Genomic DNA, 12,568 nt, shown 5'->3' with positions numbered 1-12,568 from the left:
AAAGGGAACCCCTCCAGATCCTAGGCGTTGGGGGAGGGGCACAGGGCAGAGGGTACCCGGAGGGGGTCAATGAAAGAAGGGCCACTCGTTGGGGACCAGAGCATTCCAGCAGGCAGAAGAGAACGTTATTGTGCTTATGGACACAGCAGCTCCCCGGCTCTGAGAGAGCGATCAGGCAGTTTGTAGGCACTAGAAGATTTCTGTGACACGGTTGTAGGTAAATGAACGAGACCAAGGAGCCTATTCGGTCAGCCCATTGACTGCACCTGCTGGCCAGTCCCAACCCCAGGTGGCTTCGGACTAAGGTCAAGCCAGGGTCTCTTGGCTGACAGAACCCGCCGCTGAGCCCCCCTGGAGGGGGAGAGGGGCATGGGGCCGAAAGGGAATTAGTGGTGATGGGGGTGGGGCAGAGGGTGGGAGGTGCTGAGGCCTAGCCCCTCTTCTCACACCCCTCGATGCTTCTGGAAGAGTGGGAGAGATCGCTCTAGATCCCAGGTCTGAGTGTGCTGTGCCAGGCCACCGGGCTGTGTCCCCCGGAGTATGGCTTTCTGGGCAGAGGCGGCCCACCCTCACCTCCTAGAGAGCGGCGGAGGGAGAGGGGAGGGGAGCCTCCAGAGACAGAGGCCTAGCAGCAGGCCCCTCCTGCTCCCCCCAACCCCTACCCCGCCCCGCCCCGCCTGTCACACGGTCACTTCCGTCTTGCTGGCTGTGTAGCAGGTGTGGTGACCCGGGATATAGTGCAGCTGTTCCACCGTGTTGTGTCTGCGCGAGGCGAAGGCCTGGCGCTTGGCGGCCGTCTGGCTCTTGCCCAGCGTGGCATAGGAGTTACTGGAGGCACTGGGATGGGAGTGCATCTTGGTCATGCGGTACCGCTCCAGCACGGGCGTGGACACAAAGACGTCCGTGTGCGAGATGGCCCGCGACAGAGACTGCTCGGGGAAGGCCGTCCGCTCCGGGGACAGCAGCGGGTCCTGGGAGTGCAGGCGCTCCGTGGACAGCAGCTGCTCGTCGGACAGGATGCGGTCGTAGGGCAAGCCGAAGTCGTCCGGCAGGCCCCGCTCGGGGGACAGAACTCTGTCCTGCGACATTGCCCGGATAGGCCGGCGGGGTCGCTCTCGAGGTAAGGGCTTCTGTTGGGACATCTGGATGACGTTGAGGGGGAGGGTGCCTCGGGCAGCCAGGTCCGGCAGGTGCCGCCTCCTCATGTAATATTCGTCCGCCTCCTTGTCAGCTGGGGGTGGGGAGGGTGGGGGGTGGAGGAGGAGGAAGGAGGAGAGGGAGAGAGGGAGAGAAGTCAGCTGGGGTGACGCTGTGACAGTGCAGCCTGGACTGAACTAGGACCTCCCCACCCAGACAGGTGGAGGAGAGCTTCCCCATGGAATCTGCAGACTCAGTCCCGGGGGGTGGGGGTGGGTGGGGGCTGGGGTGCATTTGAACCTGGGAGTCACTCTCACCGGCTCACAGGCAATGCTGATGGCGGCGGTCCAGGACCACCCAGAGTATCCAGGGCGCATGAGGGTCCCCAGGGAGCTCAGGGCAGAGCTGCTGGCATGGCCACGCCCCTGAGATCCTGCTCCAGTACTGGCTGGAACACTCAAGAAGCAGTTGGTGGCCTTCAGATGAGGTTCAGAGCATCTCTGCAAGGAGCTGGGTTGCTCCAGGGAAGTAAGATGCTCCAGCCGGGAGGCACTCATGAACATGCTTGGCTGGTAACTTAGGAACATAGTAACACCTTCTCTGGAATAACAACAGCCAGGGCCTAGGAAGCTGACAGGGCCTCCAGCCCCAGGCTGCGCAGCATCAAGCCTCCACCTGCTTGGCCTGTGCCCACAACGTGCGCAGGCCAGAACCATCCTCTGTGTGGACCTCATGCAGTTCTCTGCCCCCCTCTCCCTCCAGGAGGCCCTTCCATGCTCATGGGGACTGCTATACCCAAGAACTTACGCAGGACACACATACAAGCCTGCTTTGCCCCAAATTCCAGGAAGGAGGCTTCCTGCTGTTTTCCAAATCTCTGCAGAATGTGGGAATGCTGACTGCTCCACGGTTTGCCCAGAGGGTCACGGATGGGTGGACTCTGCCACTGTCTTCCCCAACATTCATCAGCTTCCTTGGATCATCAGGAACCCCCTGCTTCTAGCCAGAGAAATTCACCGTTCCACCTTGGAGGTGGCTGGTGGTGGTAGACCCATCAGGGGAGGTTATTCCCGTAGCATCAAGCAAAGGCTCGGCCCCTGAGTCGGTGGTCATGAACATAACCCCATGGGGACATAGAGGTAGAAGTTCCAAGGGTCAGAAAGCTAGGAAAGAAGGGCTCTCCTGCTGTGTACCTTCTTGACATTGTAAAGGGTCTTGATGGGCCTTAAACCCACCCATGTACAGAAGTTCTCTAGACTCACATGGCCTCACTCTTTATTCTTGGAACTCCACACCTGTCGCCTCTGGGGTAGGGCAAGAGAGAAACACAGGCGGATGTCACAGAAGCTGCAGAGGCAGACCCCAAGCCCAAGAAAACCCCACTTACTTAGTCTCTTCAAGGATGAGTACTTGCTGGGGTGGGTCTTCACGGCAGACTCATAGGATGGGGGCAGGTGGGCCAAATTCTGGAAGGAGCGGGAGAAGGAAAGGTCATAGGGCTCGGTGGCCGATGTCAGGATGTTGTTCATCCGTGGCTTCTCTGCAAAAGAAGAGAGAGGCATGGCATTAGGGAGGACAGAGGGCAGGCAGGAGGGGAGGGTCCAGGTTCTAGCTCTCAGTCCTCATCCTGCTTTCCTGGTCCCCTGTGCTAGGACATGGGTGGTGCTGGTGACTCAGTTTCCCTCGTGCCCAGTTCCAGTTGTCTACAAGCCTGGGGGCAGGTGATGTTTTAGCCGTCGCTGGCCAGGCTGGTGGCTTGCCCTTCCTTGAGTGGCAAACTCCTCCCCATGTGTGTCTGATGAGAACGTAGGTCTGATAGAGCTGAGGAGGGGTCATAAAATTGTCTACTTTGATGTGAAAATTCTGTCCTTTCCCTCATAGCTCTCAGGTTCAGATAAATCTGATTTTGAAAAAAGTGGAGTGACTGTTCTTGTCCCCATACCCATAGAACTGGGTCCAGGACCCCAGCTTCCCTGAGACTCCATTCCACATGGTCCCATGATGTCATTCCATCCCTCACATCACCCCTTCTGCCTTGGTTCTCTCCAAGCCCTGCCGGGAGTGGCCCCCAGTGGGTCACTGTGATCTACAAAGCTACTTCCTCCTCCTCCATTACCTTCCCCTAAGGCCCCCTTGGCTCTCTCTGAGCCACTGGAGGAAAGAATGTTGGCAAAATGCTTAGCACATCATTCCCCTTTCCTCCCTCCTTCCCTTGAGACAGAGCCTTGAGATCCCAAACTCCAAAGAGAGAGAAGGGAGTGTGTTCAATGCTAGACCGTGGGTGGGAGGTGGGCAGGGGGGAAGGAATGGAGGGAGGAACGGAAGTGAAGATGAGCAGGTGATGAGACAGATGACTAATGAGGTGAGTGGGCTGAATTGGGCTCTGTGGTTGGGGGTAGAGAGGAGATACCAGTATGGGTAAGGGAGCGGTTGTGAAGGAAGGAAGGAAGCATGCCTCAGTAGGAAGTCAACAGTAGTATCATTCCCCAACATGAAGTAGGCAGGTGGCTCTCCCATTGTCCCACCATCCTCTATGGTTTGGGACCCCCAAGAAGGGCCAGGCTGTGGCCTCTGCCTGCCTCTTGGCAAAGAGAGTGCCCAACCATGGAAATCAGGAATTCTGTGAACTGTGGGGGACAAAGAGAATCACCTGCTAGGCTTGGTCCAAGGGTAGCCTCACTCCAGGGAACTCCCAGCTTCTCTCTCCTCCCTGCCTTCACTGGTCTCCCCAAACACTGGGGATGGAGCCAGGGGAGCCCAGCCAATGAGCTGGTGTTCATGCCAGCTCTGTACATATGTGTGGGGGTGAGGGACGCTCTACACCCCTAAGAGATCAGAACATACTGTACGGTAAGAGCCTCCCTGGCATGGATTGGGACAGATGCCAGGAAGTGGAGTGGGCAGGATGCTGGAAGCACTGCTCTCCAGAGCTGGGTAACAGCCACTGGTCCCCTAGCTCTCTTTTCTTCACTTATGGTGATGCTGGAGAATAACTTGGCATCATACTCCCACCGAGGGTATAGCTCAGCTCACCGGCTTCCAAAAGCAACATTTATGGATGCTCTTCCCCCAACCTCACTGTTCTCCAACTCATGCTGCTAAGCCAAGCCCAGCTCTTCTTTGTCTTCTATCTCCGCCATGATTATCCCTGCCCCCTTGCTCATGCTCTCTCTCCTATTGCAATGTCTTTCCTTATTCGTCCTTTGTCCACATTCTCTCTTCCCTCAAGACTCTTCGCTATGGCGATGTCACATCTTTTCAGCCTACAGTGATATCTGGTCTTCAAGCCCCTATAGGTCTTCCAGGCAATCCCACCCAGTTCAGCGTCAATGTGATCTTTGATCAATTGACTTGAGCTGGTCTTGTTGATGACCAAAGACGGCAATGTCCTTGACAGCAGAAATCTTGCTTTCCAGTTTGATGCCTTCATAGTGTTTGGCCCCAAATCAGGATCCAATTAATGCTCTTCGGTTGATCAGGTTGACACAGGTTGTCTTCCCCCTTTGATAGTCACTCTGACAACTCCTGGGGGAAAGTGTAGCCACCAAGGAAAACATGCAGAGAAAACCCTGCTCCCACCGAGCTGTGAGCTGCTCAAGGTCAAAGACCAGGTCTATCTGCCCTCACCCCCTTGTACCAGGAGGAGAAAGAAAAGATGGAGAGAGGAACAGGGAAGAATGGTTCTTCCTTCTGTCCTCAGGAGGCTGTGCTTGGCTTGGCTCATTCTGGAGAAAACCTGCTTCTACTTATCCTTCCAGAATGTTCGGGAGTGAACGGAGCACTCCTCGTTTGCCTTTTCTGGCTCTTCTTCCTGCAGCTGCGTCATCACCATGGGCATCCCCCAGGCTCTCTGCTTCTGCCTTCTGCTCTTCTCTTTCAGCCTTCTCCACACAGACTGCCCCCACTCTCAGGGCATCTGTTCCCACTTCCAAAGCAGTGACATCTTCAGCTGTAACCTGTCTCCAGACTGCATGTCCGCACTTCTAGCTGCCTGCCGAATCATTTTTCTTAACTATCCTATGGTCCTCTCTGGCTTCAGATGTCCAGATCCAAATTCACCATCGACAGCTTCATCTCCCCTACACCCTGGCTGCTTTCCTGCCTCTCCAGATTGCGTTACTAAGAACCCCCACTCTTTTCATTGAGCATGGCTTGCCATTTGACTCACAGTTGACTCTTGTCAGCCATATTCAGTGAGTAACTAAGTTCTCGCGATTCTTTCTCCACCATATTTCCTATCTGAACCCATCTGCCTTTTCCCACTGTCCTCATCACCCCTGGGACCTGCTGCTTCATAAACTGATCTCTCCAGTGTCTTCCAGTTCTGGTTTTTTCCTAGACCCTGCAACCTGAAACAGCTTATTAAACTCTTGCTCTCATTACCTGTTTCCACCAGGAGCCTAGCCCTAGAGGGGGACATCAAAATAGTCCAGTTCTAGCCTCCTAATTATAATGCTCAACACCTCAGTGCTGATGCAGAGCATAATCTCACAGGATGGGGGTGAGTCTCTCTGCCAAGCGAGCTGCAGATTTTATCTTTGAGTTTCTCTCTCACTAAAATTTAATGATGTTGTCACTCCTTCAGAGCAAAGACAGAGGAATGACTGAGAGTTCGTAATTTACATGGCTGTCTTGTGTGCTACCAGGTTCTGAGCAGGTGCCCAAAATAGTTTTTCTTGGCCGTTCCAGAGGTTACATTGCAACCTGGCAGGAGGATGTGATAAGAAGAAAACATGGCTTTGTAATCCTCTGGTGCTATGCTCACACTTTCTGTCCTCTAGAACCTTCATCTTCCTCCCCTTCCCAGGGGCTAACGCTCAGGTGAACCAATCTGGTTTTGAGCATTAGCAAATCTTACTGGGTTTGGGTGGTTTGATAGGGTTTATGCCAAGTCCCATGCTGTTAGTCAATGGTACCACAAGCAGCCTCAGGCCAAGAAGAGTGTTCACTCCTTGCTGTGGACATATGGAATGGATGATCACAAGAAGTGATCTAGATCGTGAGATCTATGTGAGAATGCATTAAGAAAGGGTCTCAGCCCCTCTCTTTCATGATGGAAGATTACTCCATTTCAGAGACAGGACAAGAGGGGTCAATGGTGTAAGAGTAGGACTGAGCCATTATGGACTCCTTACACCTTCTGAGCATCAATGAATCACAACCATATGTCTCATGCCTGATGGGGATCAGAAGTCAGGATGGAACCACTCAGGATGGGGATGGAATGTGGAACGCTCAGAGCCATCTCTCACCATGTGTAGGGGTCTGGGCCGCACTGCTTAAAATCGGATGGTTGTACTGATGATCACCTGGAAATCATAGAAAAGAGATGTTTAAAGAAGAGTTAAGGCATTCAATCGTCTCTCCCACACAACAGCGCCTCTCTTGACATCAAATGTGCTTCTCTGAGTCCAAGGATACCCTTCGGAAGCCTGAGCCCTTTGGTACCCTGGGAACGCGAAGGGCAGGAGGTAGTATGTTAGACGCAAAGAAATTTCCTCTGCTGTTTGTGTCTCTCTCCTTCTGTACCAAGGCTTCCTCTGTCACCATGGAGACCCACCCACATCTGTAGATCTGGCTGACCAACAACAGAGGTTTGTTGGGGTGGAGGTGGGTGGGGAGAAGGATGGAGACTGAAGGGCCATTTGGCAAGTATACACACATGGGGTGGGGAACTGGGCAGGGGGAGAAGATCCTTTTGCGGGGAAGGGGTGTTTTAGGGTATGGTTAACCAGGAAGAGGATGGGTTAGCCTCCTGATGGGTATGAAGGAGGGCACAGACTGCATGGAGCACTGGGTATTATATGCAAACAATGTATCATGGAACACTACATCAAAACCCATTGATGGACTGTATGGTGACTAACATAACATTAAGGGGGGTTGCTTACACCTTTATGGGGCATTGATTTCTACTGACCAGACAGGTGTCTGGGTGCATCCTGAGATGGGGGAAGCCAACGTGAATTGACCCTTTCTTGGGATCAGGAGTCCTGGATCCTAGGTTCTGTCCTGCCTCTCCATGAACACAGCCCAACATTTCAAAGTCATTTCTTTTCACTACAAATGGCAAAGTCCATATGGACTGAACAAGTCACAAAATTAATAGGGTCCCAGTCATCCAAGCACAGAGTTCAAGGCATTCTACGGGCTTCTGAAACTGGAGACAGCTGTGGTTTTACCAGAAAAGAATACATCAACCCTATGTTTTATTTAATTCAACGTTGTATTTTTGCCTCTAATTTCAGCTAAAACAAGGGGGAAAGGAGGCATGAAGTCTTTGCTTTAGTTTTTCTGAACCATGGTTTACAGCCATGCCATCCTCTTGGGGCTAGATGATCTGCTTCTGTTTTCTTTTGTCTTGCTACTGAAACCATCTTTTCTACCCCTGGCATCACTGTCTCTGGCCGCTCTGTGTTCAGCTCCCTCACCAGACCCCTTGGCCACTTGTATTCCTGACATACTGATGCTTCATGAAGGCTCTGCCTTTTAGCCCATACTGAGAGTTCTCAAATACACCTCTCATTTGAGGTCTGACTGTTCTATAGGGTTTGATTCTAAACAGCTTATAGACATGCCCTTGAAATCCCTGCCCTTATTCCAAACCACTGTGTCCCAAAGTGAGCTGAGCATTCTCATTGTTTTATTGTCCAATGGTCAAGCTTCTGTCTGTCCCTGGCACTGATGTTCCATGGGTTTGCAAACCCCAGTCATGGTCCATTTCCCTCCCTTCATCCTCTGTATCCGGTGAATCCCCAAATCCTCTTCCTATACCCACCTCCAAAATCCAGGCCCACAATATATCGTTTTGTCCAGATTTCTCTTAGTTCTAGTCCCTGGCCATTTTCAAGACAAATCATCCTGAACTAGACAAAATTTCCTCTACCAATGGGACATGACATCATTCATTTGGTTCAAACCAGACTCAAAGGTTGAATCAATTCTACACCAAGCCTGGATTTAAGGAAGAGGAGAGAAACCAGGAAGGGAGATAAAGGATAGTTTGTTTTTTTTCCCCCTTTTTGCTTGTCCTCCAGAAGCAAGGAAAAAAACCATTTCTTCGCTCTCTGTTATTGTTATTTTTTGGTTTATTTGTTTTTAGGCAATATGGTGACATCAGAGACAGCTGCCAAAAATGGGAGAGGCCAAAGGAATGATGGTGAGTTGCAGTTAGACAGAAACACTCTTTATCTTGGGTCTTAGAGTCAAAGTGCCACTAAGGAAAGGATCATCAATTCAATTCAGTTAATAATTTTGGTCACCAGTTGTGCTCTGTGCCTTGTGCTAAACATATTCACACACATTTTTGAAAACAAATATTCATACCAATTTAAATCTGAATATATGTTATTGGCCTACCCATTTCCAAACTGCAAAAAAAAAAAAAAAAAAAACCTCTCTAAATATCTTCTTTGAGGTAGTCCTTATCATTTTTCTTTACAGATGCATTTGCAAGCAGGATAAACATCTTGCATTTAGATATCTTGTTTACAAGTGCAAGGCTTTTCCTTTTGCTTGAATCGCACTTCAAATGTTTTGCTAACATTTAATTAAGGAAAGAAATTTAAAGCATAAAGGAGAAAATTAAGACTGTCTTAAAATAACCATCATGACACTTTGTTCCATTTCCTTTTCTTTCTCTCCTCCTGGAAATTACTATGTGTATGTTTACATTCAGACAGACCCACACACACACATACTATTACAATGAATTACCTTCTGCATTTGTCATTTTGCACAAGTGAGAACAGCTTTCAGTTCTTAAAATGGAGAAAAGTGCAGAAAAATATGACGATCTAATCCTCACATTTGTGCAAAATAACAAACGTGTGAGGTTATTCATTGTAGCATTTTTATAGTAACAAAGAAAGGGAACCTAAATGTTCAAAGACATATGCACATATACACATACTGAAAAATACATACAAGTTCCAGAGATGTAAGCATCACAAGTCTACTACTTTTAATCTGTTTCCTTTATACTTAATGGACAACATATCTTGAATATACTTTTGCATTTTGAAATATTCTTTGGAATATTTTATATGGGTTCACAATAGTCTTTTCTATAGAATACTCTCTATATAATCTATAATTTAAGTGTAATATGTTTATTTAATAGAGTCAAACATTGCCTTATTATTATATATTTAGATTGTTTAAAAGTTCAAGAATGTGACACGAAACAACCTTGAACCCTGACCCCTTGGCCATGTCTAATTTCCTTAGGCAACTAATGAAAACCAGTCTTTATAGGTCAACACACTGCCAACTGCTTGGACAAACAACAAAGTGGATGGACAGATTCCCTCATTCTGAGCCATTCATCCTTTCCTGGGATTCCCTTATTTGATTTTGGTGTTGTGTTCTTTCATTACAACACTGGATTCTGTTTGCATGTATTTTATTTATAACCTTTTTTAAAAGACTTATTTATTTATTTTAGAGAGTGAGTGAGTGAGTGGGGAGAGAGGCAGAGGGAGAGAGAGAGAGAAACTCAAGCAGACTCTCCCCTTGCTGAGCATGGAGCCTGACACAGGGCTCTATCTCATGACCCTGAGATCACCCTCTGAGCCAAAACCGAGAGTTCGATGCTTAACTGACTGGGCCACCCGGGCGCCCCTTGCCTATATTTATTCAATTCATACATATTCATAAAGAAAGTTTGGGGTTTTTTGTGTGTGTGTGTGTGTGTGCTAGGATATCAAGTTTGTGCATCAAGATAATGGTTTCATTGAGGCAGGAGAATAGTATTCAGATTTTCTGTGTGCCCTGAAACTATGAATGTAGCACATGAGATATCTGTTCTTTGGAACTTTGGAGGAATGCAATAATAAATAATATCTGGGGTCTTGTGGACAGTTTTTGTTAGTACCGTACTAGGTGGCTAACCTAGTATTTCATTGACTGCACAACAAAACATTTGGGAGATGGATGTTGTTATCATCACCAATTTGGAGCTAGGGAAACTGAGGTTCAGAGAGGTCAGATAATTGGCTTAACAGGTGAAGCTGGAGTGCAAACCAGGCAATCTGGCACGAAAGCCCACATCCTTAACCATTACCCACACTGCTTCTCACACTCAGGAACATTTTCTTTACATATTAATCCTTTCAGTTTTCCAACTCTAGTAGTTTTTTTTAGTAGTTTCTTTTTTTAAGGTTTTATTTATCCATTTGACAGACAGAGATCACAAGCAGGCAGAGAGGCAGGCAGAGAGAGAGAGAGGAGGAAGCAGGTTCCCCCCTGAGCAGAAAGCCCGACGCAGGCCTCAATCCCAGGACACTGGGATCATGACCTGAGCCGAAGGCACAGGCTTTAACCCACTGAGCCACCCAGGCACCACCAATTTTCCCACTCTAAATTCAACTCATAGTTCCTATTTTTCCTAAATATATCCACTGGACCTTTGAAACTTTTTTTAGCTTAAAGCTAAAATATTCCTCAAACAAACAAACAAACAAACAAACAAAAAACCCAAACCCTCTCTATATTAAATTCTAAGTCTTTTCTTATTCTTAATTTTCTGTGTTAATGTTTTCTGGATCAGCAATTTATTCATATCATTTTTCTTTTTTTCAAGAGCTACCCCCTTACACATATCAATCCTTTGTCTTCGAATCTTATTTTATGCTTTTGGACTTGTTCATTTCTGCCCGCCTAATTTTCTTTGGTTTGGTTTGTTTTCGTTTTCTCATTTCTGGGCTCAAATCTTTGGCCCATTACTTTTCCTCTTTTCTGTTAATAATATGTGGTCTTTAGCTCTGTTTTTGTCTATGTTCTTTCTCTGATTTTGTCTTGTCAATGTTCTTATTGTTGCAATGTCCTAAATGATCTGTAATCACAGGCTTGGTTTTTCCCTCTGACCCAAGTGTTCTTCAGTAGAGTGTTGTTACATTTCAAAGAGTTTGGTTGTGTTGGTTTGAGCTTTGACTCTTAATTTTCTGTCTCATCATATCGTCGTCAGAGAACAGGGCCTGTACACATTCTACTTTGGGAAATTTATTGAGATTTCCTTTGTGGGCTACTATACGATCAATATTTATAAATGTTTCATGAGTACTTAGAGAAGAAGTATATTTTCTTTTTGGAGGGTCCAAAATGGGCATATATCTGTTTGATCAGACACATGAAATACATCATTCAGTTCTTCCCTATCCTAATTCATCCGTTGCCTACTTATTCTGTCAAAGACGGAGGGATGTGTATTAGGATCTCCCACCACTTTGTGTTCCTGCCATTTGCTCTTGGTATTTATCATGGAATTGCTTTTGTGTATTCCCTAGCCACATCATGCAGCACAAAAAGGCTCATGGTGCTTATGTCTTCTTTGTGGCTGCCCTCTTTATCAACATTAAATAACCCTTCCTGTCCTACTTAATGCCTTTTCTCATCTTTAAGTCCTCTTGATCTGATGTTTATATTGCCAAGCCAGCTTTCCTTTTGTTTGCATTTGCCTGATAAACTTTGCCTATCTTTTTACATTTAACCTTTCTGTGTCATGTTGTTTTATGCTTGTCTCTTGACAGAGCATACAGTTTTTAAAGAAAATCTACCTTATGTGCTTTGGTACTTTCTGGGTTGCTTTGATAGCTAGAAGAAAGTTCTCCTGCTCAGGAAACTGTCCTCCCTTCCTTTTTTTTTTTTTTTTTTTTTTTTTTTTAAGATCTATGTATTTATTTTAGAGAGAGAGAGAGAGAGAATGAGAGAGAGAGTGGTGGGGAGGGTCAGAAGAAGAGGTAGAGAGAGAATTCCCAAGTAAACTCCCCACTGAGTATGGAGCCAGATTCGGGGTTCAATCCCAGGACCCTGAGATCATGACCTGAGCTGAAACCAAGAGTCAGATGTTTAATGGACTGAGACATCCAGGCACCCCAAACTGTCCTCCCTCCTATCGTGGCCCCCCACCTCTTGCAAGATGACCCAGCTCCCCTTAATACAGGCCAAACTCTAGGTCATGGTTGATTTGATCAGGTGTGACTACCACACTCAGACTGGGCCAATTAGAGCTCCTTTTCCAGAAATGAGGAATTACAAGAGAAGTTTGTTCTCTCTGCATGGTTGGTCCCATGGTGTGTAAACTTTGTAGCTATGGGCAATCTTGTAGATTTGGAAGAGAGGTCAGCCTTTAGAAACTATGGCACATTACATTTTCATAAAAACAACCATAGCTATAGTTTTAGTCCCCCATGTTCTCCTAGAACATTCCCACTCTTCCATTAGAGGGAGTATCCTCTCCATCTCCATGAAACTGAATGGCTTTTTTGATTGCCTTAGTGAACACATGGCAACGGAAGTAATACTGTAGGACTTCCACAATGAGGTTGCAAAAGGTCATATGGTTTTCACCTGTCTCTCTCTCGGCACACTCAACCTTGGATCCTAACCACCATTCTGTAAGGACATCCATGCCACATGCAAAGTCTACAGG

At 47.5% G+C, this 12,568-nt stretch overlaps 1 protein-coding gene across 1 annotated transcript in view; it reads right to left on the bottom strand.

The window, feature by feature from the left end:
• Positions 1-653: 653 nt before the first annotated feature.
• Positions 654-12,568, bottom strand: part of SHISA6 (shisa family member 6) — a 273,358-nt gene continuing 261,443 nt past the window's right edge. The window contains exons 4-6 of the mRNA XM_032839979.1: positions 6,390-6,446; positions 2,525-2,677; positions 654-1,231 (exon numbers count right to left, since the gene is read on the bottom strand). Coding sequence (XP_032695870.1) covers positions 681-1,231; positions 2,525-2,677; positions 6,390-6,446 — 761 coding nt within the window. The 3' untranslated portion in view covers positions 654-680. The remainder of the gene's footprint in view (positions 1,232-2,524; positions 2,678-6,389; positions 6,447-12,568) is intronic.

The sequence above is a fragment of the Lontra canadensis genome, unplaced genomic scaffold (assembly GCF_010015895.1).
Source record: "Lontra canadensis isolate GAN:19392208 unplaced genomic scaffold, GSC_riverotter_1.0 scaffold110, whole genome shotgun sequence".
NCBI classification, from domain to species: Eukaryota; Metazoa; Chordata; class Mammalia; order Carnivora; family Mustelidae; genus Lontra; species Lontra canadensis.
Note: the sequence above shows the minus strand (reverse complement) of the source record. Positions and strands in the feature narration are given on the sequence as shown.